This window comes from Megalopta genalis, chromosome 1 (genome assembly GCF_051020955.1).
Source record: "Megalopta genalis isolate 19385.01 chromosome 1, iyMegGena1_principal, whole genome shotgun sequence".
In the NCBI taxonomy this organism is placed as follows: domain Eukaryota; kingdom Metazoa; phylum Arthropoda; class Insecta; order Hymenoptera; family Halictidae; genus Megalopta; species Megalopta genalis.
In genome coordinates, this window is record NC_135013.1 from 32047196 (window position 1) to 32070499 (window position 23304).

At 46.3% G+C, this 23304-nt stretch overlaps 1 protein-coding gene across 3 annotated transcripts in view; it reads left to right on the top strand.

Annotated features, from left to right (window-relative positions):
- Positions 1 to 23304, top strand: part of LOC117217970 (uncharacterized) — a 79107-nt gene that overhangs the window by 11353 nt on the left and 44450 nt on the right. For 2 of the 3 annotated variants that reach the window (XR_013034551.1, XM_033465918.2), the window contains exon 1: positions 19714 to 20279. The exons of the other annotated variant lie outside the window; for it this stretch is intronic. Coding sequence is in view for 1 of the 2 variants with exons in the window: in XM_033465918.2 (XP_033321809.2) it covers positions 20234 to 20279 (46 nt within the window). In the remaining variant the exon portion in view is untranslated. Of the gene's footprint in view, positions 1 to 19713; positions 20280 to 23304 lie in introns of those variants that run through there. 3 annotated transcript variants of the gene reach the window in all.

The window sequence follows — 23304 nt, forward strand, 5'->3', positions numbered from 1 at the left end:
AAGCAAAAAATTCAATGGTGATTTTGGCCAATGGTACTTCAAAGTTCAAAGGTTCCCTTAGTACTCGCTTCCGATGGTTCGAATGCACGGTTTCCAATAAAATTCGAAGCCTGCTAATTAACCGGTCTACTAACGACCGGGTTTTAAGGGAGCCCGATAGGCAGGATCGCGGGCGCATTTACAAAGAAAAATGAACCGGTTAAAGGGTAAAGGGACCCCTGGCCTCCGCGATCGATACGGAAAATTTGTATTTCGCATAAAGATCCGCAGTCCATCAATAATTCAGAGGGTGGAAGTAGCCGTCGACGTTGACGCTAAACATACTCGAAATCCCAGAATCTATCGAAAATCAACAATTCCCGGTCGCGCAATGTTTCACCAAGCAAATACCGAAAGCTGCCGGTTCGGCAAGAAGTTGCACACACACACACACACACACACACACACACACACACACACACACACACACACACACACACACACACACACACACACACACACACATGTATGTGCGTATTTCCGGCACGCTTTCGGCTCGGGATAACACGGAGCTCCCGCGCAATTATTCTCCGGCGTATAGCCGCGCATCCGTCCGGCGATTGTTTCCCCGGGGATTCACGGAACTTCGGGTTTTCGATCAAAATTAGCTCGCTGGAAATCCCTCGACGTAGATGAACACCTTTCGCGAGGCTTTTCACGTCGATACGGAACTGCGGCAGGACGCGGGGCGAGCGCGAGCCGCCGCCGGTGATCGATCACCTTTCGTTCGAAACGCTATTCGAGAGCATCGCCGGCTATTCGGACAACCATCGCCGCGATCGAATTTACGAGGTGAACGTTCTTCGAGTCCCGGCGCTATGATTTTTCATCGCGGAAGTCTTCGTCGCGGGGTCCGACCGGGCCCGATGCGTCGCGACGCGCGGCGAGCGCGAGCCGTCGCCGGTGATCGATTACCTTTCGTTCATGGCTATTCGAGAGCATCGCCGACTATTTGGACAACCATCGCCGCGACCTAATTTACGAGGAGAACGTTTCTCGAGTCCCGGCGCTATGATTTTTCATCGCGGAAGTCTTCGTCGCGGGGTCCGACGGGGCCCGATGCGTCGCGACGCGCGGCGAGCGCGAGCTACCGCCGGTGATCGATCAGCTTTCGTTCATGACTATTCGAGAGCATCGCCGACTATTCGGACAACCATCGCCGCGACCTAATTTACGAGGAGCCGGTGAACGTTCTCCGAGTCTCGGTGCTATGATTTTTCGACGCGGGGTCCGATGGGGCCCGATGCGTCGCGACGCGGGGCGAGCGCGAACCGCCGCTGGTGATTTCTATTCGAGAAATGGCTATTCGAGAGCATCGCCGGCTATTCGGATAACCATCTTCGAGTCCCGGCGCTATCATTTTTCGTCGCGGGGTCCGACGGGGCCCAACGCGTCGCGACGGTCAGGCCAGTCTGAAGAGCGCATGGTTTCCTCGCGAGATAGCTCGGCGATGCTGCACGCGCAAAATCGATACGGACATCCGGCGTATGTCAGCACGTGTGCGAACACCGTTCTGTTTTGCATGCGACAATTCCGAGCAGAATCGCCGGCTGGGGAATTTATATTTATCGCGCGTGTCCACGTTTTGAGAATATTGGGTAGCTCGAGGGTATCGAGGAGTTCGGGAACATCGACGTCGGAGGAACGAGATTTCATTTCGATCCGAGACAAGAATGAGTGGACTGCGCGCCGTTGTTGCGCGAAATAAGAGACCGCCGCCGGTGGAGAATGTTTTTCGCTTTAACATTTACGCCGACGACTGTGTGAATGCACCCTGCTGTTTTGTAAATGCTGTGCGAAGAATCTCGGAGATTGTAACAAACGATGTTTTGCAGAGGTAAGCCTCCTGTAACGCGGTGGATGAGATCTTAAAAAATGCGGTGTTGCGTGAAACACAAAAGAGGAGCGTTTCTTTTTAATTCCATACAAGCAACTTGACTTTTATTAAAAATTTACGCGTACGTATAACACAAAAGTAAAACGAAAATAAAACAAACAATATTATTTTCGTTTAATGTAACGTTGGTTTAATCGATTTCTTCCTCGGCGGGATTTAATCAATTTACTACTCGATTTACTACAATTAAACGAGAACGACTTCGCTTTCTGAATCTTCTTTTTCATTCTGACTTTTTGCACCGTCTATCCTCTTTAAAAAATCCGCAATTTTGCTCTGTTCGCTCGTACTTACAAGGTCGTCATCCCTTTTGAATTTTCGGCTTCTTTCAGTGGAAGGGTCTATGCTTATATACCCTTAATTATAATAATTATTTTAAGACATTATTTTAAGGTAATTCAATTTTTAAGTATATTCAACAAAAATTATGCTATCCAGTGCTGTAGAAGTGCAGTGTACAGTGCACATCGATCTAAAAGGTTCAAAATAATGCATCGACGTTCTGAAATTTCACTCGTTTTCCTCGCGAGTCTACACGGTGTCCTATAATTATATTAACACCCGGAAAGGGGTGATTCCTGGAGCCTCTGATTGGCCACTGTTTTTCGTTAATAACTCGCAAACAAAGCGACGAATTGCATTCTCGCCAAGGAAAATGTTACTTCAAATGACCTCAGGTACCCCCTATTTCCTGGTATTAACATAATTATAGAAACACCCTACAGCGATCGACCACGTTGTGGTTCGCGCCATCGCCTCCCATTGGTCGGTGTTTTACGTTAACAACTCGTAAACAAAGCCGCGGATTGCATTTTCGCAAAGGAGAAAGTTACTTAGAATGACCTCGGCTACCCCGCATTTCCAAATTGCGAGACATTTTTGCGACATCCTGTATAGATTCCTCAGTCGATTCGTTGATCTCGACCAAGCGCGTTCGATCGAATTCGCGAAAAAAGTAGCAACATTCGATAGAAACCGTCACAGAATCATCGCCAGGATTCTGAGTTTCGTTCGGCGTAACGCGCTCGTCCCAGCGGTTTCCAAATCGGCTTGCAGCATGATCGGGTCAGCACGAGGCAGCCGCGAAATCGAGTCGATAAAATTGCGTGGGCTCGTTAGAGAGCAGTGGCAGCGGCGCCGAGCCGCTCGGAACAGAGGGAACGAAAGCGGGTTCGCGATCCCCCGAGAAATTACTGGATGTTCATGCGTGGCTGGTTTCTTTCTCCGACTTTTCACTTGCCGCGGCACCCTTTGCGCCGCGCCGCGCCCCGCCGTGCCGCGTCGCGGCGTTTTTCACGGCGGAACCGTCGCGTCGGCGAGAGAGAGAGAGAGAGAGGGAGAGAGAGAGAGCGTTCTCGAGCGCGGGCTTCCGCGAGATTTACGGCTGTTCCGCGGGCCTCCGTGATCCGCGTTGCGAAACAGCCGGCAGCGGAACAAAGGCCGGGGAACGCAGCCGCGGCTCGCCGCCCGTTCTCGCCGGCTTCTACGTTTTAACGAAGAAAAATTGCGAGCACGCCGCTTCGTCAGCGGCGAACCCGGCTAAGTCGGCGGGCCGAGCCGGCTCGTAGACGAGTCGGGTGCTCGGCGTCGATTACTCGCGTCGACGCGCCTCCGAAATTGCCAGCGATTTGCAAAAACGCCGCCCGGAGGCGGCGCGCAAATTTCATTTGTCCGCGCGCGTGCCGTCGCGCATCCCCCGGGAATTTCCGCCGCGCGACTGTCGATACACTCGAGCGACTGGCGACGAGAGGGACGCCGCGGGGGTGGTTTTTCTCGCGTGCTCTATCGAGGCTCGGGGAACGTCGTCTCGACGAGCAATAAACTCGACACGGGTGTCGTCGGCGTCGTGCTCGAGATGCGCTTCTCCGCCTTCGAGATAATTAGCAGCGGAACGCGTCCGACCGGCTCCCGATTAATTGGAGAGGAACGCGACGCTTGCGGCGACGATCTCTCGCGCGCGAGCTCGAAACGATCGCAATCGTTTCCACGATTTCCTTGCCTCGGCGACTCGCAGATGGAAATTCGCCGGACCGCCGCATTGTGGGCCGAGGTGACGGTGTTGCGTCAGAAACGGCGACAGAAGTCGGATAATGCGATGATCTTTTTTTATGGTGATGCTGAACTGTTGCGGGACGAGTCGTTACGTGTCGTGAAATGCATAGATTTTATAGGAAAATTTGTAGTGTAAAGTATGCATTTCACGGTGCATTTCACTGAGTGAATCAAAAGTATGACTATTTTTTTAACGTTGAAAATTTGTGTTAAACTTGAAATATTGCAAGAGAATTGTGATTTATCCAGTACCGTTGGATTTTTTAAATTACATGTTGCACGTCATTTTTTTTGTACTTGTTGAGACGCTGATGATTAAATTCGGTCGCAGAATTTATCTACCGCTTTAGAATTTTGGAAAGAACTCGAGGAATTGTCAAATCGTTAACAACGAGACAATTCTCGCCCGAATCGATTTGCTTTCAAAAACGTGTCGGCGTATCAAAATCTACGGGAAAAACGATGCACAACGCGTCATAGTAAAATCCAACTGTGCAGTAAATTCTCCCCAATTTTCCTTCGGCTGGTAAACAAGAATGGGCAATTTGTTCGAGCTGATTGTCAATAATTATAAAAACGAGATGCATGGCTCGAATTATCGTATCTCCTCTTACCAAAATTTATTTATTTACTGTTCATGGTACTGCATGAAGCATAATTTTTGTTAGTACATTTCAAGCTTAACACTTTGACGGCCGGACTCACGTACGCGCGACTTCGCGAAAATTTGAATTATAAAAATCTATTTAATTGAAATAGTTTACTTACAAAATTCTCTTTTTGAAGAATGCAATTATATTATCAGCTAAATTTATCCTGTTTATATTATTTGCGAGTTGTACCATAATTGCACTATTAAAAAAGGATATTATAATTACACTATTATAATTATACTATATAATATATATTATAATTATATATAATTAATATAATATATTATTATAATTGTATTATAAAAATAATATATTATATTATAAAATAAATAATATATTATTATAATTATATTATAATAATTATATATAATATATTATTATTATTATATTATAATAATTATATATAATATATATACATTATAATTACACTAGTATAATCACACTATTATTACCAGTCCATCATAATTCCTTAATTTTATTAAGATTCGCAAGGCGCAAGAACGTCGGAAAATTAACGTGTGTCGCATAATTTTGCAATTTTTACGTTTCACCGAATAAAATAATTCGACGAAACTTTCGAGGTGTCCGCCGCGGCCGTCACTGTTAACGCAAACATATTCCCGTTGTAAAAATACTCGTCCCCTTCATTTCGTCCTCGTTCCGTAACATTTCAGCTGCAACGGGCAAAAAGATCGCCGCTTTGTCTCGTTTCTGTAAAAAGTTCTTTGATTTCGACGCAACTGCACCCCGCCGTGCGGTTCTCGTTCGCTGCCTCGTTCGGGTCTTGCATCAGTCGGGGAAGGCCTTGCGCGAGCTCGGCACAATTAATGCGCTCCCTCCGCTGCCCCGGGTCATCGCTGTCTCTCTGTTTGTTTCTCCGTTGTCTCGCGTCGGCCCTCTCCGCTGCACTTTCCGGCGGCGATCGTCCCGCGCGGACAAGACACGAGCCCGGCGTTATACTTACACGCTTGCGAACCCTGAATTCTTTCGCGTGCCTTTCCATCGCGAGAGACCGTGTCGAACTTGCATCAGCCGAGAGAGCCAGAGGCCGGTCACGACACCACGCACGCGTGTGTCCACCTGCAGACGCCTAACGGTCCGGCACTTACCTGACCGTTTTTCTCTCCTCGCCGCACATCGGCGATCGATCTCTTTCCGCGGGCTCGTCCCTCCGCGTTGCGCAATCGTCTTCGAAACCCGTCGCCCGGGACGTATCGCTTTCGAAACACGCTACCAGCGGCGATTTTCGCCGCGAACGGGACCACCGCAAAAAACGGCTCGAGCGAAAGTACACCCGGCCTTCCTCCGCTGCCGTGGAAGAGTCGCCGAAACAGAGCGGCCTCGAATGTCCCGGGCGAGTCGAGACAAAAGTCGATTATTCGCGAGCCGGCCTCGCCGTCGTCGTCGTCGGAATTGATCGGACCGGGACGTCGGTTAAATTCTTGGTTAAATCGTTCTCTAATTAACATTCGACGGTCGTCGATAGAACGAGGCTTTAAATGAATAAAATCGGCTCTATATAAACGGAGTTACGTTTCGAACTCCGCGAGGCATAATAGAATATTCTAGCTTCGCCTTTTCAACGGTAAAAAGCGCGTGCCGGATATCTTAAAGTATCCGGAAAAGTGGCAAGTTAGTAGACGAGACGTTCTTTCTTTTTTTTAACTGAGAACGGCAGAAATCTGCTTTGCAATTTTATCGCGAAACGTTTCTCTTCTTTCCTTTTTTTTTACCGTGGAAGAAACGGTTTTCGGGCTTGAAAGTGCACAAAAATGAAACACCGGGCAAGTATAAAATTAGCGAATGTCAACGAGTTAACGGTTAAACAACCGACGGAATCGCGGTCGAGCGTCTGCCGGCGAATCGAATTGTTCTAATTCTTTCGTTGCCGGCAAAAATCGTCCGCGCAAAAGCTAAACGAGCATACGATCCGCTAATGATGCAAATGGGTTAATCGGGCCAGCCGCTTAATGGAGACAAAGGACGCTGGTCCTGTCGCGACCCAAATAACCGGAACCTACTGTAACATGAATAGCATTAGCGCCGATGCTGTAAACGTTTTTACCTCCATAACGGTTTAATAAGAACTGAGCTTTCTGTCGGGAACGGTGTATAATTTTTTTGCATCGTTGACAACGATTCTGCACGCGATGCAAAGGGTAAAAAGATACGCTTTGCACAAAAATACCGGGTTTCCTTCGGCTTGTAAGCAAAAATAAACGATTCGGGAAGAGGAGATGCGATTATCCGAGGCTCGCGGCTCATTATTACAGCTACCGATTGTTAACAATTATAAAAAGTGCGAAAAGGGGTGCAAGGCTCGGATAATCGTGTCTCATCCTCTCAAATTGTCCATTTTTGTTTACAAGCTGATAGTTAAATTAGTAAATTCTCCCCAATTTTCCTTTTCAGCTCGAAAATTATTTTATTTTCTAGAAGATGCTTTTCTAAAAGACAATCTTCTCGAAGAAAAAGGAAAATATTGTATTTAAATATCGATGACAAGAATTTTATTCCTGCGTAAACGAACGGAGTGATAATATAAAACTGAAATTTCAAAGAAAATGAGAAAACTAGAAAATTAAAATCAAAATAAATTAAATTCAAGAAAAGAAATCACGGTAATTTTAAAACACGCGATGCAACGGGATCGCAATTCCTGTTTGCCAGATCGTTTCGAGCATTGTCTCGTTGTGTGCATTGTCTCGTAGACTTAAGCGATAAACACGCAAAAGAGAGTAAACTCGGATATTTGCGTTAATCTGAGCAACCGTCGTGCAATAAATGCAATAAATTCGACCCCGTGTTAAGGGGGTTCGACTGAAATACGAAGGATAAATTATAATCAGAGACACGATCAGAGATACGAAGTAGGCGAGCCGAGTGAAACCTAAAAGACTGTGTGGTGACAATTTCTAGATGTCATGGACAGATGCCGAAAGTTGCAAACAAATTCCAGGGGTCGCGTTTCTTCGATTCCAAGGACGCGTAATCATGCGATTCCGGCGGCCGCGTTCTCGCAGGTGTTACCGCCACGCCACGGGAACGCGAAACGCGCATAGTCTCGGCCAATTCTCCACAATTATGCGAGCAACTCGAGGGATAGAGCGAAAGAGAGACTGAGAGAGAGAGGGAGAGAGAGAGAAGGGGGATGAATAGAGGGAGATTCAACAGACAGTCGCGAGTTAATCGAGCGCGTTTCGTCGCAGCTCCCGACAAAGGATTTGCTATCGCGTGTTCCACCGGATAAACAGGCTCGACGTTCGAGCGACAGTTCGAGAGCTCGAAGAACTCGAAGATTCTGTTCCGTTGCCGGCGGAATCGATGTCCGCGGGAGTCCTCGAGGATAAGCCGTTGAAATCGAGTAAAACGACGAAAACGAGTGAAACGAGCGTCCGACCGGACACGAGACGAGACGAGCCAAGAGAATAGGAGGAACGGTAGAATAGCGGGGGAGGGTGGACGAAAAATAAGAGGAATGATCGATTGAAGGGTGCAGAGAGAATCGGTTTCCCCTACCCTCTAGCCTGTTTTTCTCTCTCTTTCTCTCTCTCTCTTTCCTTCTCTTCTTCTCTCTCGATTCCCTGCTTTCGTCGAAACGCGACAGACTCGAACGGCAACGCGCACGACTGCTTGTGCATATGTTTTCTCGGTCCCGTCTGCATCTCCGCTCTCCCCGGAAATTCGGAGTACATTCGCGACTTTGTGGGAAACGTACACCGGATGGAGCACGCCGGAACAGGAAGCATGGGTTCGAGGAGACGGAAACGCTGGTAGAAACGCTATGGAAACTCGCTTATCCGACTCGCATGCCGCTAATACCATCGGCGGGTACCCATTTCCCGCATTCAACGTTCTCTAGCGATCAAAGGGCTGTTACACATTCGAAGGAGTTCTAACGTTCTCGCAGAAACCTTCGCGGAAAGGTGGCTTCCACGGAGCTGGATCACGTCTGAGAAGCAATTTGCGCGTTCCAGCTACGTCGGTGTGTGTGTGTGTGTGTGTGCCGTACGCTAACGTCATCTCATTTCTTTACCGAAACTTCTGGTACACTGGGTGTCCCGAAAACGGACTTTGCGCTCGAACGACGACTCTGAGACACCGCCGAAATTATTATACCACGTTCCAAGATAATCTTTATATTGTGGAAGTTTAGATTCGAAGAATTGTTAAATGCGTGACTGTTTGTTTGACACCGAAGACTCTATTTTATGTTCGTGAAATGCACTTTGTCGTATAAAATGGAAATAATACTATAAGAAACATTATTTTAGATTTACAGTTAGAATGGCTTCGAGTGAGAAGGCTTAATTTTGTTAAATAAAATCGTCTTTTTCATGCAATATTTTAACAGCGACGCTTGCTCTGTGTTCGACGAGTATACTCGTCAAACTCGTAAGATGCACTTTGTCATGTAAAATGGAAATAATACTATAAAGTCAGAAACATTATTCTAGATTTAAAGTTAGAATGGCTTCGAGTGAAAAGGCTTAATTTTGTCAAATAAAACCATCTTTTTGATGCAATATTTTAACAGCAACGCTTGCTCCGTGTTCGACGAATATACTCGTCATATAAAATGTCATATAAAATGTCATATAAAATGTCATATAAAATGGAAATAATACTATAAAGTCAGATACATTATTTTAGATTTACAGTTAGAATGGTTTCGAGTGAAAAGGCTTAATTTGTCAAATAAAACCGTCTTCTTCATGCAATATTTTAACAGCGACACTTGCTCTGTGTTCGACGAGTATACTCGTCATCGCTCGACTCTCGCGACGCGCGTAAGTACGCGCTTTGAAAAGGAGACGCCGCAGCTAACTGGTTAAAAAGCGTCCGAATACATACTCGCGAACGGCAGCGCACGCGAAGAACCTGAAAATTAGAGTTGTCAAGATCCTCGTAGGATCCTTGTAGGCGTTCCTCGTAAATCCCCGACACCTCGCGATACACGGCGCGGATCCAGGAGCTCGTCCCGGATCCGCGCGTTAACGAAATTATAGGAATATCTTGTCACCTGTAGAACGGGGCGCAGCCTCGAGTCGCGAGCACTGGTAATTTGATTTGCTCGGGGAAAGCGTTTCCGTGCCATCCGTCGCCGATTACCGATGGAAACGAAATCAGGCCAACTGGGGCAACGCGGTGTTCGCCGCGCGGAGCGGGAAATGCTTTCAGGAGGACAGAAAAGCCCCGCGGATCTCTCGCGTCGCGCGAACCCAAAGCTTTTCGACGAATTAACTTTTGCCTAGGACGACTGCGTGCTCGGAGCTTCCCGGCGGGCGCGTCAATGATTTTTGCTTCTCGCGAAATTCAATCCGAAATACCGAAAGAAGAGATCGCGAATCGCGAACTCGCGCGCGCGCTCCGATTCGAGCGAGCGGCGATCGAGGAGGCGTCCGATTTCGTTGATCCAAAAAATTTTCGCGAATGATCGACGATTAACCGACCGAAAATTTCGCCGGAAATCGTGGGATTCTGAAACGCCGCCGACAGAATTTTCGCTCGTGGAATGTCCGTGAAAGACATCGTCGTTGCCGCTCTTGCACGACGTTCGTAACTTTGATTGGCGCGGTTAACCGCCTGTGCGTCGTGCGGAGAAAAACCGTGGCGACGTTTGCCGTGGATTATTCGGAATTAATCGCGCAGGGGAAACGAATACGTTTCTCCGGGCCGGCCGATACGATGAAATTCCGCGTCGCGACGGAAAAATCGCTGATCAACTCTCGAGAGGTCGTTACGAAGTGGATACTTCCCGAGCGAACGCGGGAAAAAAAATTGGTTAAACTCCGTAGAGCTGTTTGAATTTTGATATCCGTAAAACGAATGCAATCAGCGATTGAATCCTGACAAACTTTTCGAACTCGGATCGACGAGTTTTTATATCACGGGGATGCGAACATTGTGGTTCGCTCGCGAGTGTTATCAGCGGATTGCGGATTTCGCGCATTTGCGGCGAAAATGCGCGCGGTGAAACGCGAAACCGTAGATTTGTTAATACGCTGGCTGCCGCGTTGCGAAATATCAGCGAAACGATCGAAGAAACAGTCGCGGTTAAATTCTCCCCGATTTTCCTTCGGCTTGCGAACGAAAATGGACAATTTGGAGAGAGGTGATACGATTATTCGAGGCTCGCGGTTCATTTTATTTTATTTATTTTATTTATTTGTTTTATTCTTTACTATAAAAACGAGGTGCAAGAATAATCGTATCGCCTCTTCCCAAGTTGTCCATTTTCGTCGACAAGCTGAAGGAAAATTAGAGAGAACTGGTACTCCAATGAAATTTTCATAACTCTTTGCACTCGACTGGCGACTCCGAGGTGATGCTAAAAATTGCTGCACCATTTTCAAAAGAATTTTCACACTATTAAATTCGCCTCTATGCGATAAATTGTCAAACAATGGAAGTCTTTATAAGCGCACGCATCCAATTTCACGCGCATCGAATAAAAACGTTTCTCAATTAAAAAATGTACATACTATATAGGTTGAAACAAACGTCTTTATTTTAGTCTCGAGTGTGCAAATGGTTAATCTTTACTTAATTAAAATACTTTAACCCTTAGGGGACCAAAACTATTTATTTCCATTTTACACACTGCCAAGTCCGGACCGTTTTTCAGACGAAGAGAAATCTTTTACTGAAAATTTTTGTATCAAATATAGAGAAGAGATATTCATTTTTTAAAATAAAACTTCGTTGATATATTTCCATCGAAACAATCGTGCCTATTCTTCCAAACGTTTCCTGCCAGATATTACGGCTTTATTGATTTCTGTCGCGTGTACGGCGGCATCGGACCGTTAAGGGTTAAAGTTGTCGAAAACGTGTCAAAATTATCGATCGCATTGTCCGGGCGTCGGTTAAAAGATTGCTCGCCTTATTGTTCGCGGCGTAACGAACGAAGAAGCGCGGCGGCAGAAGCTGCGCCGGCTGTCGCATGGATCGATCGATCGGTCACCAGGTCAGCGGTGGAAATCGTTCCGTTATTCCCTTTTCCATAAAAATCGCGGAGAACCCGTCCGGACGGGTCTCGACTCGATTGTCCGATCGACGGGCGATTAACGTCCCGCGCGCGCGATTATTCTGTCGGATTAAACACTGGGACGCGATCGTCGAATTAATAACCGGCGGCCGGGCTCCCGTTGGCTTTTTGTCCGAGGCGAGCTGCCGAAATCTGCGCGCCGCCACCGCGAGAGCCACTTGTATTTTCGAGCGCAGCTCCGGAGAAGTTTCGAAACTGCATGTCGAACGTTGTGTGCATTGTACACATCGGTGTTTAATCGGTCTTGATGGGATTCGCGGGGCGTTCCGGTAATGGGTACTATCGAGCGTGGACCAGACAGAATGCACAAGCAGTGCCGAGCCGAGCCGAACCGAGCGGAGCGGAGCAGAGCGAAGCGGAGAGATTCGTGGAATTCGTTGCTGTATTACGAAAGCACGAAAGAGGGGAGAAATAGCGAGAAAGCATGTCTCGTTTCCGGCGTGTGTCTCGCAGCCCGAAACACCCGCGGTGAAACCGATCGAAAAATCGGGTCCCGGCGGTTTCCCGAATGAATTTTCCAAGCACGAAGATCGCTTAACGGCGGCTTTTTTCCCTCGATCATTCTCGACACGCCCCGCAATTTCCCTTCGTCGCGATGCCAGAGTGCTATCGATCGAACGCTCTAGCAGAAGGTAACTAGTTTTGGGTTCTAGTTCCGCTGCTGCCTCGAGACGCGTTCCACTCACCGCATTGTTCGCCGGGAAAGACAGCCCCCGATAAAGTGTACTTCGTTCCGCGATCGACGGCTCGTAGTCGACGGATCCCATCGTTCCCGTGCTTCCACGCGAAGCGGCGCGTATAGGCCGGAATTCGCAGACTCACCGTTCAAAATTGATATCTGCCTCCCGTAATTAACCCCGGGGTCGTTAGCCCGGATACGTTCCTTTGAGACGCGAATAACCGATGTTTGAATTCGTTATCGGCCGAACACATGTCCCCGCCGTGCAAATAGCTCGATCTAAGATCAGCCGTATGCAGTATTGTGTGCATGGACGACTATGGCGCGTTTCTGCAGATCGAATACAATAAGATAGAAACATCTAAAGGGTCTTCTTTTTTTAAAGATACGTGATCGATTATTTTCGATTGATTAAAATTATCGGGAGAAGAAATAAATACCTGTGCAGTTATCTGCAGTTATCTGCGTATGCAGTATTATGCATGGACGACTATCGTGCGTTTCTGCAGATCGAATACAATAAGATAGAAACATCTAAAGGGTCTTCTTTTTTTAAAGATACGTGATCGATTATTTTCGATTGATTAAAATTGTCGGGAGAAGAAATAAATACCTGTGCAGTTATCTGCAGTTATCTGCGTATGCAGTATTATGCATGGACGACTATTGCGCGTTTCTGCAAATTGAATACAACACGATAGAAATATTTAAAGGGTTTTTTTTTTTAAAGATACGTGATCGATTATTTTCGATTGATTAAAATTATCGGGAGAAGAAATAAATACCTGTGCAGTTAACTGCAGTTATCTGCGTATGCAGTATTATGCATGGACGACTATTGCGCGTTTCTGCAAATTGAATACAACACGATAGAAATATTTAAAGGGTTTTTTTTTTAAAGATACGTGATCGATTATTTTCGATTGATTAAAATTGTCGGGTAAAGAAATGAATATGTGTGCAGTTATCTGCAGTTATCTGCGTATGCAGTATTATGCATGGACGACTATTGCGCGTTTCTGCAAATTGAATACAACACGATAGAAATATTTAAAGGGTTTTTTTTTAAAGATACGTGATCGATTATTTTCGATTGATTAAAATTGTCGGGAAAAGAAATGAATATGTGTGCAGTTATCTGCAGTTATCTGCGTATGCAGTATTGTGCATGGACGACTATCGCGCGTTTCTGCAGATCGAATACAACACGATAGAAATATTTAAAGGGTTTTTTTTTAAAGATACGTGATCGATTATTTTCGATTGATTAAAATTGTCGGGAAAAGAAATGAATATGTGTGCAGTTATCTGCAGTTATCTGCGTATGCAGTATTATGCATGGACGACTATTGCGCGTTTCTGCAAATTGAATACAACACGATAGAAATATTTAAAGGGTTTTTTTTTTTAAAGATACGTGATCGATTATTTTCGATTGATTAAAATTATCGGGAGAAGAAATAAATACCTGTGCAGTTATCTGCAGTTATCTGCGTATGCAGTATTATGCATGGACGACTATTGCGCGTTTCTGCAAATTGAATACAACACGATAGAAATATTTAAAGGGTTTTTTTTTTAAAGATACGTGATCGATTATTTTCGATTGATTAAAATTGTCGGGAAAAGAAATGAATATGTGTGCAGTTATCTGCAGTTATCTGCGTATGCAGTATTGTGCATGGACGACTATCGCGCGTTTCTGCAGATCGAATACAACACGATAGAAATATTTAAAGGGTTTTTTTTTAAAGATACGTGATCGATTATTTTCGATTGATTAAAATTGTCGGGAAAAGAAATGAATATGTGTGCAGTTATCTGCAGTTATCTGCGTATGCAGTATTATGCATGGACGACTATTGCGCGTTTCTGCAAATTGAATACAACACGATAGAAATATTTAAAGGGTTTTTTTTTTAAAGATACGTGATCGACTATTTTCGATTGATTAAAATTGTCGGGAAAAGAAATGAATATGTGTGCAGTTATCTGCAGTTATCTGCGTATGCAGTATTGTGCATGGACGACTATCGCGCGTTTCTGCAGATCGAATACAACACGATAGAAATATTTAAAGGGTTTTTTTTTAAGATACGTGATCGATTATTTTCGATTGATTAAAATTGTCGGGAAAAGAAAGAAATATTTGTGCAGTATTATATCTGCGTCCTGAAATCAACGTGGACAAATTTTATTTTGCGAGAAAGTTCATTGTATCGATCTGTAAAATAATTAAGCAATTCTTCTGTCATCAGAAAGACTTCTATAAATTCTTCTCTATCATCAACATTCTTCCGATTACAGTAAATTCTCCCCAATTGTCATTCATCTCGTAAACAAAAATGGGCAATTTGGGAAGAGGAGACAAGATTATTCTAATCTCGCGGCTCGTTTTTATAGTTGTGAATAATATTGACCCTCGACGACTATAAAAACGAGCCGCCGAGGCTCTTCTCCCCAAATTGTTCAGTTTCGTTTACAAGCCGAGGGACAATTGGAGAGAATTTACCGCCGTTCGAACGAAACGAACGAAACGAACGAAACGAACGAAACGAAAATCGATTTATCGATTCCGTTGGATCGGCAATTTCCGTTGCACTAGCACCATTCTTCCGAGCACGGTAAACAACATTTCCCGAACAACTTTGCATCGTCAGCAATATTGTGTCGCCGAGGTTGGTACAACGATGCTCGCGAATTGTCGTAAATATCATTAAACACCGTGGAACATCTTTTCCAGCACTTGTACAGAGCTCTGATTTCGTCGCATTTTTTCAGCTTCCATTAGTCTAGGATTTCAGAAATATTATCGCGAGCCGCGTGGCAGCCGGAAATCTTGAGCAGCAGGCAACAGCAGCAGCCAGCAGCAGCAGCAGGGACAAACGAATGGGGTCCACTTTCGTTCCCGGCTCGGTGAATAATGCAAGCTCGCGATTATTTTCCAGACTGCTCGCGATACTCGTTTCTCACAGGCATGGCCGCTCGATGGCCGGAGCGTCGCCATTGTGTCACTTTTATTTCTTCCGGGACAGGCGGAAGGGGGTTGTTGTTGTTCCTCTCGAAACAACTCGGGAGATCCGGTAGTCGATGTCGCCTCCGTTTTTCGCGACGGTAATTACTGTGGCGGCGAGCAAATTGCGTTCCGGGGGAATTTGCATTCGATCAGAGAGTCGTCGTCGTCGTCGTCGTCGTCGCGCGACGACAGAGATACGACGCGACGCGATAAAGTCGGGGCCATGAATCTTCGCAGACGAACAAAAAATGAAACCTAGACGACGTCCAGGAAAAACGTTGTAACGCCGCGGTTTCACCTGTCAATCATCGCGAGGCGACGAGACAGTGGCACTCTTTCTTCACGAACTTTCTTCGGGCGAAACGAATTTCTGGCTCATCGATATTCGATACTTTCGTGGCGGCCGACCGCCACGTCGCACCCTCGCCGTTCTTCCCGCTCGCGAGTAAATATCCCCGGCTCCAGATGTACCTACTACTTCTTCTATCCCGCTCGGACTCGGACCTGCCGGAGAGTCTCGATGGAAACGTACAGGGTGGGTCTCGTAACGCGAACGAAACGGGGGGAGTCGGCTGCAGCGTGCCAAAATCGTGACGTTTCTGAGAATTCGTTGCAGGACGGGGTCAAAATTGTCGAAGACGTGTTCCTCGTTGATTTTTCTTGATTTTCGATGGCTGTTTCAAAAGCTAGAACAGCGTTGTACATTACATTTTTGTAAATATACTGTGGATCTTTATGCAAAATAAATGTTCTCTGTAATTATTGAAAAATAGGAATTATTTAAGAATTCTTGAATGATTTTAGGTTGGAAGCGATTTATGAATTATGTTCTTATTAATTATTATATTTATATTATTATATTAATATACATATTTTATAATACAATTAAATATTTATATTATTATTTTATTATATATTATTATGTTAATATATAATACATTATTTTATATTATATATACAGAATTATAATTATATAACTATGATTATATTATAACATATTATATGTAATATATATAATATATTATAATATAATCATAATTATACAATTATACATTATAATATAATAATATATAATAATATAATTATATATTAATTATTATGTTCTTTATTATATTCATCCCCTTGGGTACAGATTTATTTGAGCGTACTTATTTATTATATACAATTTTATTTTCACTACGGTCATCGTCATCATATCTCCGAAAGTCTCCTCTTTCATTAAAACATTCGTCATCTCTTTCGTAAAATATATTACTCATTTCTGACATTTTCTGTCAGCCTATCACAAACAAGCTTCACCGAAGCACTGGAAGCAACGTTCTCTTGATACCAATCACTCTTGCAACGCACAGAAACGTACATGTTTAATTTCGTCCTAGTTTCAACGACGAATTAGACTCGTCATCCGTGACTTAGGCAGAACAAGTGCACGACGAGCCTCAGTCGTCAAACGTGTACCCGAGAGGGTTAATCAGAATAGGTGCTCAATCTACCGAGCTTTAAAAGCGACTGACGCGCTTCGTTGCTCCGCAACGACGACAAGACCGCGTTCATTTAGACCTCTCGCGATTTCTATTCGAACCTGTATGCTTGGATCGAAGTAATGATTCGATCAACTATTTTCACGAAAGCCTAGAAAATATGAATTGAGCCGTTTATTTTGAAAGTGGCATAAGTCACCTTGTTTTTAAGTCGATATATGTGTTTAACCCTAGAAAGATAACCATATGACAACGTACGTAAAAGATAACCATACGCTTCAGAGGCGCATGCTTTTCTAAGGCATCAATTTTATACTAACAATGGATATTTATTTAAGTTAATCTAGTCATTTTAAAGATTTGGCATTATTGTAAAAATAAAATGCATTTATATTATATTTTTTTATATTTTAAGTAATTTTAAACTTAAATCACTAGACCTCTATGAAAAATTAACAAAAATCAACAGTCTTCGCAGGCGCCTCTGCGACGTAGGTTATCTTTCTCGGGTTAAGGGTTTGCGTTTTAACACGTTGAAAAATATGGATGCTAACTTTCGAGAAGATTTACTTGTATTTGTTATCTCAGGATACTGATATTTCTCTCGGTATAAATAATTTCGTATAAACATTAAAAAATCACCACTTTTCATTACGGTGAAGTGACTTATGCCACTTTCAAAATAAACAGCTCAATTATAAATCGTGTAATTGAACCGCGAACAAATCACGCGATTCGGTGCAACATCGTCGAATAAGCGCGAGGCTTGAAGAAATTCAGATCGTTCATATTTTTTGGAACCTGTTGGGGCGGCGAGTTTCGAGCCCGCCTTTGGCGCCACTTTGCGATTTATCTAGCAGCCCTCGCGGTTCTCTTCCCGACAATTAGTTTGCCGACGCTCAAAAGCCGATTCTCCCGGCGAACTTCCCGCTCTCTTTTCATCTCGGGTTTAATCCTGTCTCGTAAAAGTGTGCAAAAATGCGGAACAACGGTGGCGAGACGGTATAGAGAGAGGGAGAGGGAGAAAGAGAGATAGAGAGAGAGAGAGAGAGAGAGAGAGAGAGAGAGGGAGAGTGAGAGGGGGCAGGGAAAATCGCGTTAGAACTTCCGAGGATCGTTATCATCCACGGGGACAGCGGAACGAAGTTCGACTCCGGGCAAGTTTCGTAGAAGGTGTCTTCCACGAAACGAGGATCTCGGATGCCGGGCTACTTAGGGGGGTCATGCCTAGTTAATTATCCTCGGCAACCATCGAGGCCAGCTATTTTATTTGAAACAAATGACCTCCTCGGACGTCTACCGCGAACTTGACTGAATACCTTTCTCGATAACAATGAAGAAACTCTTGACTTCAGTTTCACCATCGACGAAACCACGATGCGTTCCACGTAATTCTGCGAACAAGATTCTGGAAGCATCGACTTCGATCCTCGCCGTACCCCATGTCCGGGTCCTTTCGGACCCAGAGCTCGGGGCCTGTCGCGATCGGTTCGACGCTCGATGCCGTCCGCCGTTCGTTTGCGCCAGGAGCAACGATCAACAAATACAGAAACGAGTCGCTACGCTTTTTTATTGTTTACATAACCGCGTTTAAATTTTTCTGCGGTCGTTACCGCGCATTCCTCTGTGATCCGTTCTCTCGGAACCCTCCGCTGAATTTACAGGATACGAATAAATACCGGAGAGAGAGCGCGGCGATAACTACGGAAAAATGAAACGCGCGGTTATGAAAAACAGTAAAAACCGTCGTATCAGTTTACAATGTAACGGAGATGCGTACGCGCGTCTTCTTTTTTTCGAGAATATCTCGAGTATTAACGATCTTTCTGCCACGATGCCCGAATTATTTTGTACGCGGAACGAACGGAGGAGTGCAACGATCTGTGTAATAAAAAAATACGCACTCCCCTGTTTAAAGAAACGATGCAGCGTTAATAATTGCACGCGCGCCGATGCGCTTGAACAAAATCCAAAGACGCGAATCTACGAACGCGGTGCTCTTCGACCCATTTATCTATCCCCTTTGACATATTTTTGTCTCTGCATCGTTTCTTTAAACGGGGGAATGCGTACTTTATTGTCGCACAGATCGATTCCTCCGTTCGTTCCGCGTACAAAATTATTCGGGCATCGTGGCAGGAAGATTGTTAATAATCGCACGCGTGCCGATGCGCCTAAACGAAATCCAAAGTCACGAATCTACGAACGCGGTGCTCTTCGACCCATATTTATCATCTTCGACCGATTTATCTTCCCCCTTCGACATTATTTTCTTGTCTCATAAACGCACGAATAACCGAGTTACGACGATTCTCCGTGCCAGCCTGCGCGAAATAATGAAAACACGGTGGCCGCGGTTAAGGGTTTAAAAATCGCGCCCCGCGAGTGGAATGCTCCCGATCGAGCAACGCCGCTAAAGCCATTGTTAACGAAACAAGCGGCCGGCGAAAAAGCGAGCCGAACAAAGAAGATCGAATCGGAACAATGACAATCAATTTGGGAAAATGCCGGTATCGGCAAACTTCGCCCGGCGAACGCGCGGCGCCGGTTGTACGGGGCCGGAGAAATTTAGGAAAAAAAAGAAAAAAAAAACAAAATGCTGCGAAATATCGGGGCACCCCAAATGGGGGATGGCGATAACGCGACGCGGACCGCGAACGCGTGGAAATAATCTGGATCCTTTCGGCGGGGATCCGGTTCGAAAGCGGAAACGGGTTCGGTATGGGGATCGGTATGGGGATCGGTTGTAGGGCGAGAGCGGCAGGTATATCAGCGGGGGCTAAGAGGGCGGGAAAAGGAAAGGGAACGCGAACGTGGGAATGGGAAAGGGAATGGAAACGGGAATGGGAACGGGAACGGGAACAGGGATGGGGATGCGCATGTACGCGACAGGGGAGCGGAATAAACTCCGTGCGGACGCGCTCACATCGCGGCGCACTGTCCTCCCGACAGCACGTTTCCACGCAGCTCTCTCACCCTCTCTCTGTCTCTCTCTGTTCTCTCTCGCTCTGCCTGTCTCTCTCGCTCCGTCTGTCGCTTGGTTCAACCCCCAGGATCTTCCAGTGATCCCCTGGCTCCTCGTTTTTCGTCGACGGATTACGAGATATATCCCCCTGTCCGCTCCGAAATGAAAATTTACCGGGCCGTCGGCCGCGGTCGTGGCGTCGCCGTGACGCGTCGCGTGTAACGGCGCCCCGTGGCCGTGATTATCGCTCGCCCGACACGTCACATGTGATTGGGGCGACCGGAGGATCGTGCCGCGTCTCGCGAGTGACCTCAGCCGACCCGCCGACCGACGATCATCCCCGATCGACGATCGTCGAGCTCTGGATCTGTGGACCTTCGTGCTGCGCTGGGCAGCCAGGATGTCGTTCTTCAAAGGCCTGTGGAAGAGCAGCTCCAAGCACAAAAGTGAGTTGCCGCTGACGATTCGGACGACTTTCGGTGGCTTCGCGGCCAACCATAAATTCGGATCGCCGGTCGCGAACGCGTTCCTTCGTTCTTCGGACGGAGCCCGGACGCGCCGATAAGACGTATCGCTTCGCGGCGATCGCCGATTCTCGCCGATTTCGCGCGTTTCCTTCTTCGATCGTCGATTCCGCCAGCTTCCGGGACGACGAGCTTGCCAAACGTTCCGTCTAATTCGAATTTTCCGCCGGCTAGACATCGGCGTTCCGCTCGGTTCTACGCTTTTCGGCTTCGTCGGGATGCCGTAGACGCGCGTAATGAAACAACGAGCACGGCTTCGGAGACGTTGCCGAAGAAGTTTGTCTTTGTCTTCGGGTGACTATAGCCTTGCACATCACGGAGGAGCGGGTACAGTTGGTTGAGCCGAAAATTCGACTCGTTTAACGCGTCGAGGAAAGCGTCGTGGCGGTCACATATGGGTGCATCGGTGGGTGTACCGATTTTTAATACGGTTTTGAGATTCGAAGACGTTGCCGAAGAAGTTTGTCGATGTCTTCGGATGACTATGGCCTTGCACATCACGGAAGAACGGGTACAGTTGGTCGAGCCGAAAATTCGTCTCGTTTAACGCGTCGAGGAAAGCGTCGCGGCGGTCGCGTATGGGTGCACCAGTGGGTGTACCGATTTTTAACACGGTTTTGAGATTCGTTTTTAATGCGATGTATATTGAACGAAGCAAATGTTGGCGGGAATTTCGGGATACGAAGCAGTCGAATTTCCTGCGGTACATTATAATTCCATAGTTTCGGTTTCATCGACTAAATGACCGCGATATTGCGCGAATTTTTTCGGGTTCGGATTCGACGCTTGACAAGCGAACGAACGGCGCGGTTCTGAGCGGAAGTTTAGGAATTGACCCTGGAACTACCAAAGCAATCGAAACGACTGGTTTCTGAATCTTTCTTTTACAGTTCCCGATGCTGTAAAAATGTGTTTGTTAGACATTTATCTATGAACTTCTTCGACGAAGCATAAAATTGTATTAAACAGTATACGTTAGTCGTGTTTTGGGCTCGATAGTTCTACTGTTACTAAACCGTTAACAAGAAAATAATTGCATTGTTCCTGCATATTGTGTAACAACATAGAAACAGCGCATATTGCGAGCGGAACATCCGGGACAGCCTGATCTTTTCCTTGGCGAATTTGATAATCGCATTTATCATCGTACCGTGAAATTCGAAGCGAAACAAAACTTTGATCTGGCCGACGATTCGATGGACCGACGTCGCAGAATTCTTCGTGCTTTCGACGACGGGGTTTAACGAAGTTGGCCGGGGTGAGGAGGGAGGGATGAGAGGTATCAATAAATCGTAAATACGTTTCTGAATCGGTGAGTTGATGGAGCCTCGCCTCGAGACCTCGAGGCCGCGGCCCGCAAGGTAGGAATGGCCCAGCGGCTGCTGTTTCTCGCGAATTTACGTCCGAGCGGTTATCGTTGGCTGCGGAACGATGGAAATTTATCGGCAGGGCTCCGTTTCAAGGGCCACCGCAGTAATTCCGGGCCGGCAACTCGATAGAGATACCGTTTCAAAGAGCGAAGTCGTGTGCGCCCGGGGATCTAATCGAAATTCTAGTCGGCTGCGATAATTGACGAAATTGCATTTTCTCGGCTGGCTGATCGAGAAAGCTTATTTACTACGCGCTGGTACGCAGCCGGATGATTAACGATAAAGTCGTGTCGGCTGCGAAATGCCGGGAAACGTTAACGGAGACGAGCAGAAGCGGCGCTCGCAGCAGCAGCAGCAGCAGCAACATCAGCGCCGGCAGTTAACGCGATTATTCGCAATAAGCGTCGTAATAGAGAGCCGCGTTTAAGATTATGGTAATGCATGCCGGGTCACGTTATAGGCGCAATGTGACCTCCTTCGGGGCACTGATTATTGATCATAAAATTTGCATAATCGCGGAGGCCGCGTCTCGGAGCCGCGCGATCAAAGAACAAGAGTTCCCGGATCTATCGAGCGCGTTATCTCGCGAACTAACGCGAAACTGGTCGACGTACACGCTCCCAATTCAGCTATACGCTATCTTCCAGCGAGCCGTTCGTTTCTAAACGTGCTTCGATTTCACGGTGAATCGCCCGCGCGCGCGCGCGCCGATCGAGCAACTTCTTATCACCGGGCGAACTCCGACCAGCGAAATTAACGGAAGCTCCGTCGCCGAGTTGCGCGACGAGTCGCCTCCGTGCAGCGAACAGATTTTTTAGCGACACCTCCGGGAGCCGTCGACGAAATTTCCAGCACCGCGCGGAAGCACCGCCGGGGCGTCCCGGGGAGACGATAACATTAATTATGCTTGCCGCGAGTTGGTACGTTACCAGAAATTGCGCGCCGCGTTCATTTATGCAGGGAATCTCGTGCATCGGCATCCGTCTTCGTTAAGGTTTCTCGAGTCCGCTGGATCGCATTCTTCGGATCCGTTTCACGGTCGACTCGCGAGACTCGGCGTACGACGTTCTAGCAAATTTTCAGATTTCGTTGTAAGATACCGAGGATCAAGAAATTCGAGGCGACAGTTCGAGACGAAACGCGCGTCGATTATGCGACGGTTCGCCGCGCCGACGGAAAGAAAGGCGTGTCTCGTTTTGTGGCCGGAATTTCAGCCAACGAACTTGCGTATTCCTTGGAATGCAAGACTATCGATGCTCAAGAAAAAATTGCGATGGAAGTGTCGCAGTTACTTTAACGAGCGCTATACCGGAGCTTGCGAAAATCGTACGGAATCCGAATTATTTCGTGAGGCAATAAGGATCGACAAGATACGGTAAAAATTCTTCCGAATTTTTCTTTAGTTTGCAAATAAAATACAGACAATTTGGGAAGAGGAATTTATTCGTGCTTCGCGGCCTATTTTTATAGCTGTCGATTGTCAACAATTATAAAATACGAGGCTCGAATAATCGCGTTTTCTCTCTCCAAATTGTCCATTTCTGTTTGCAAGCCGAAGGAGCAAATTTAGGAGAATT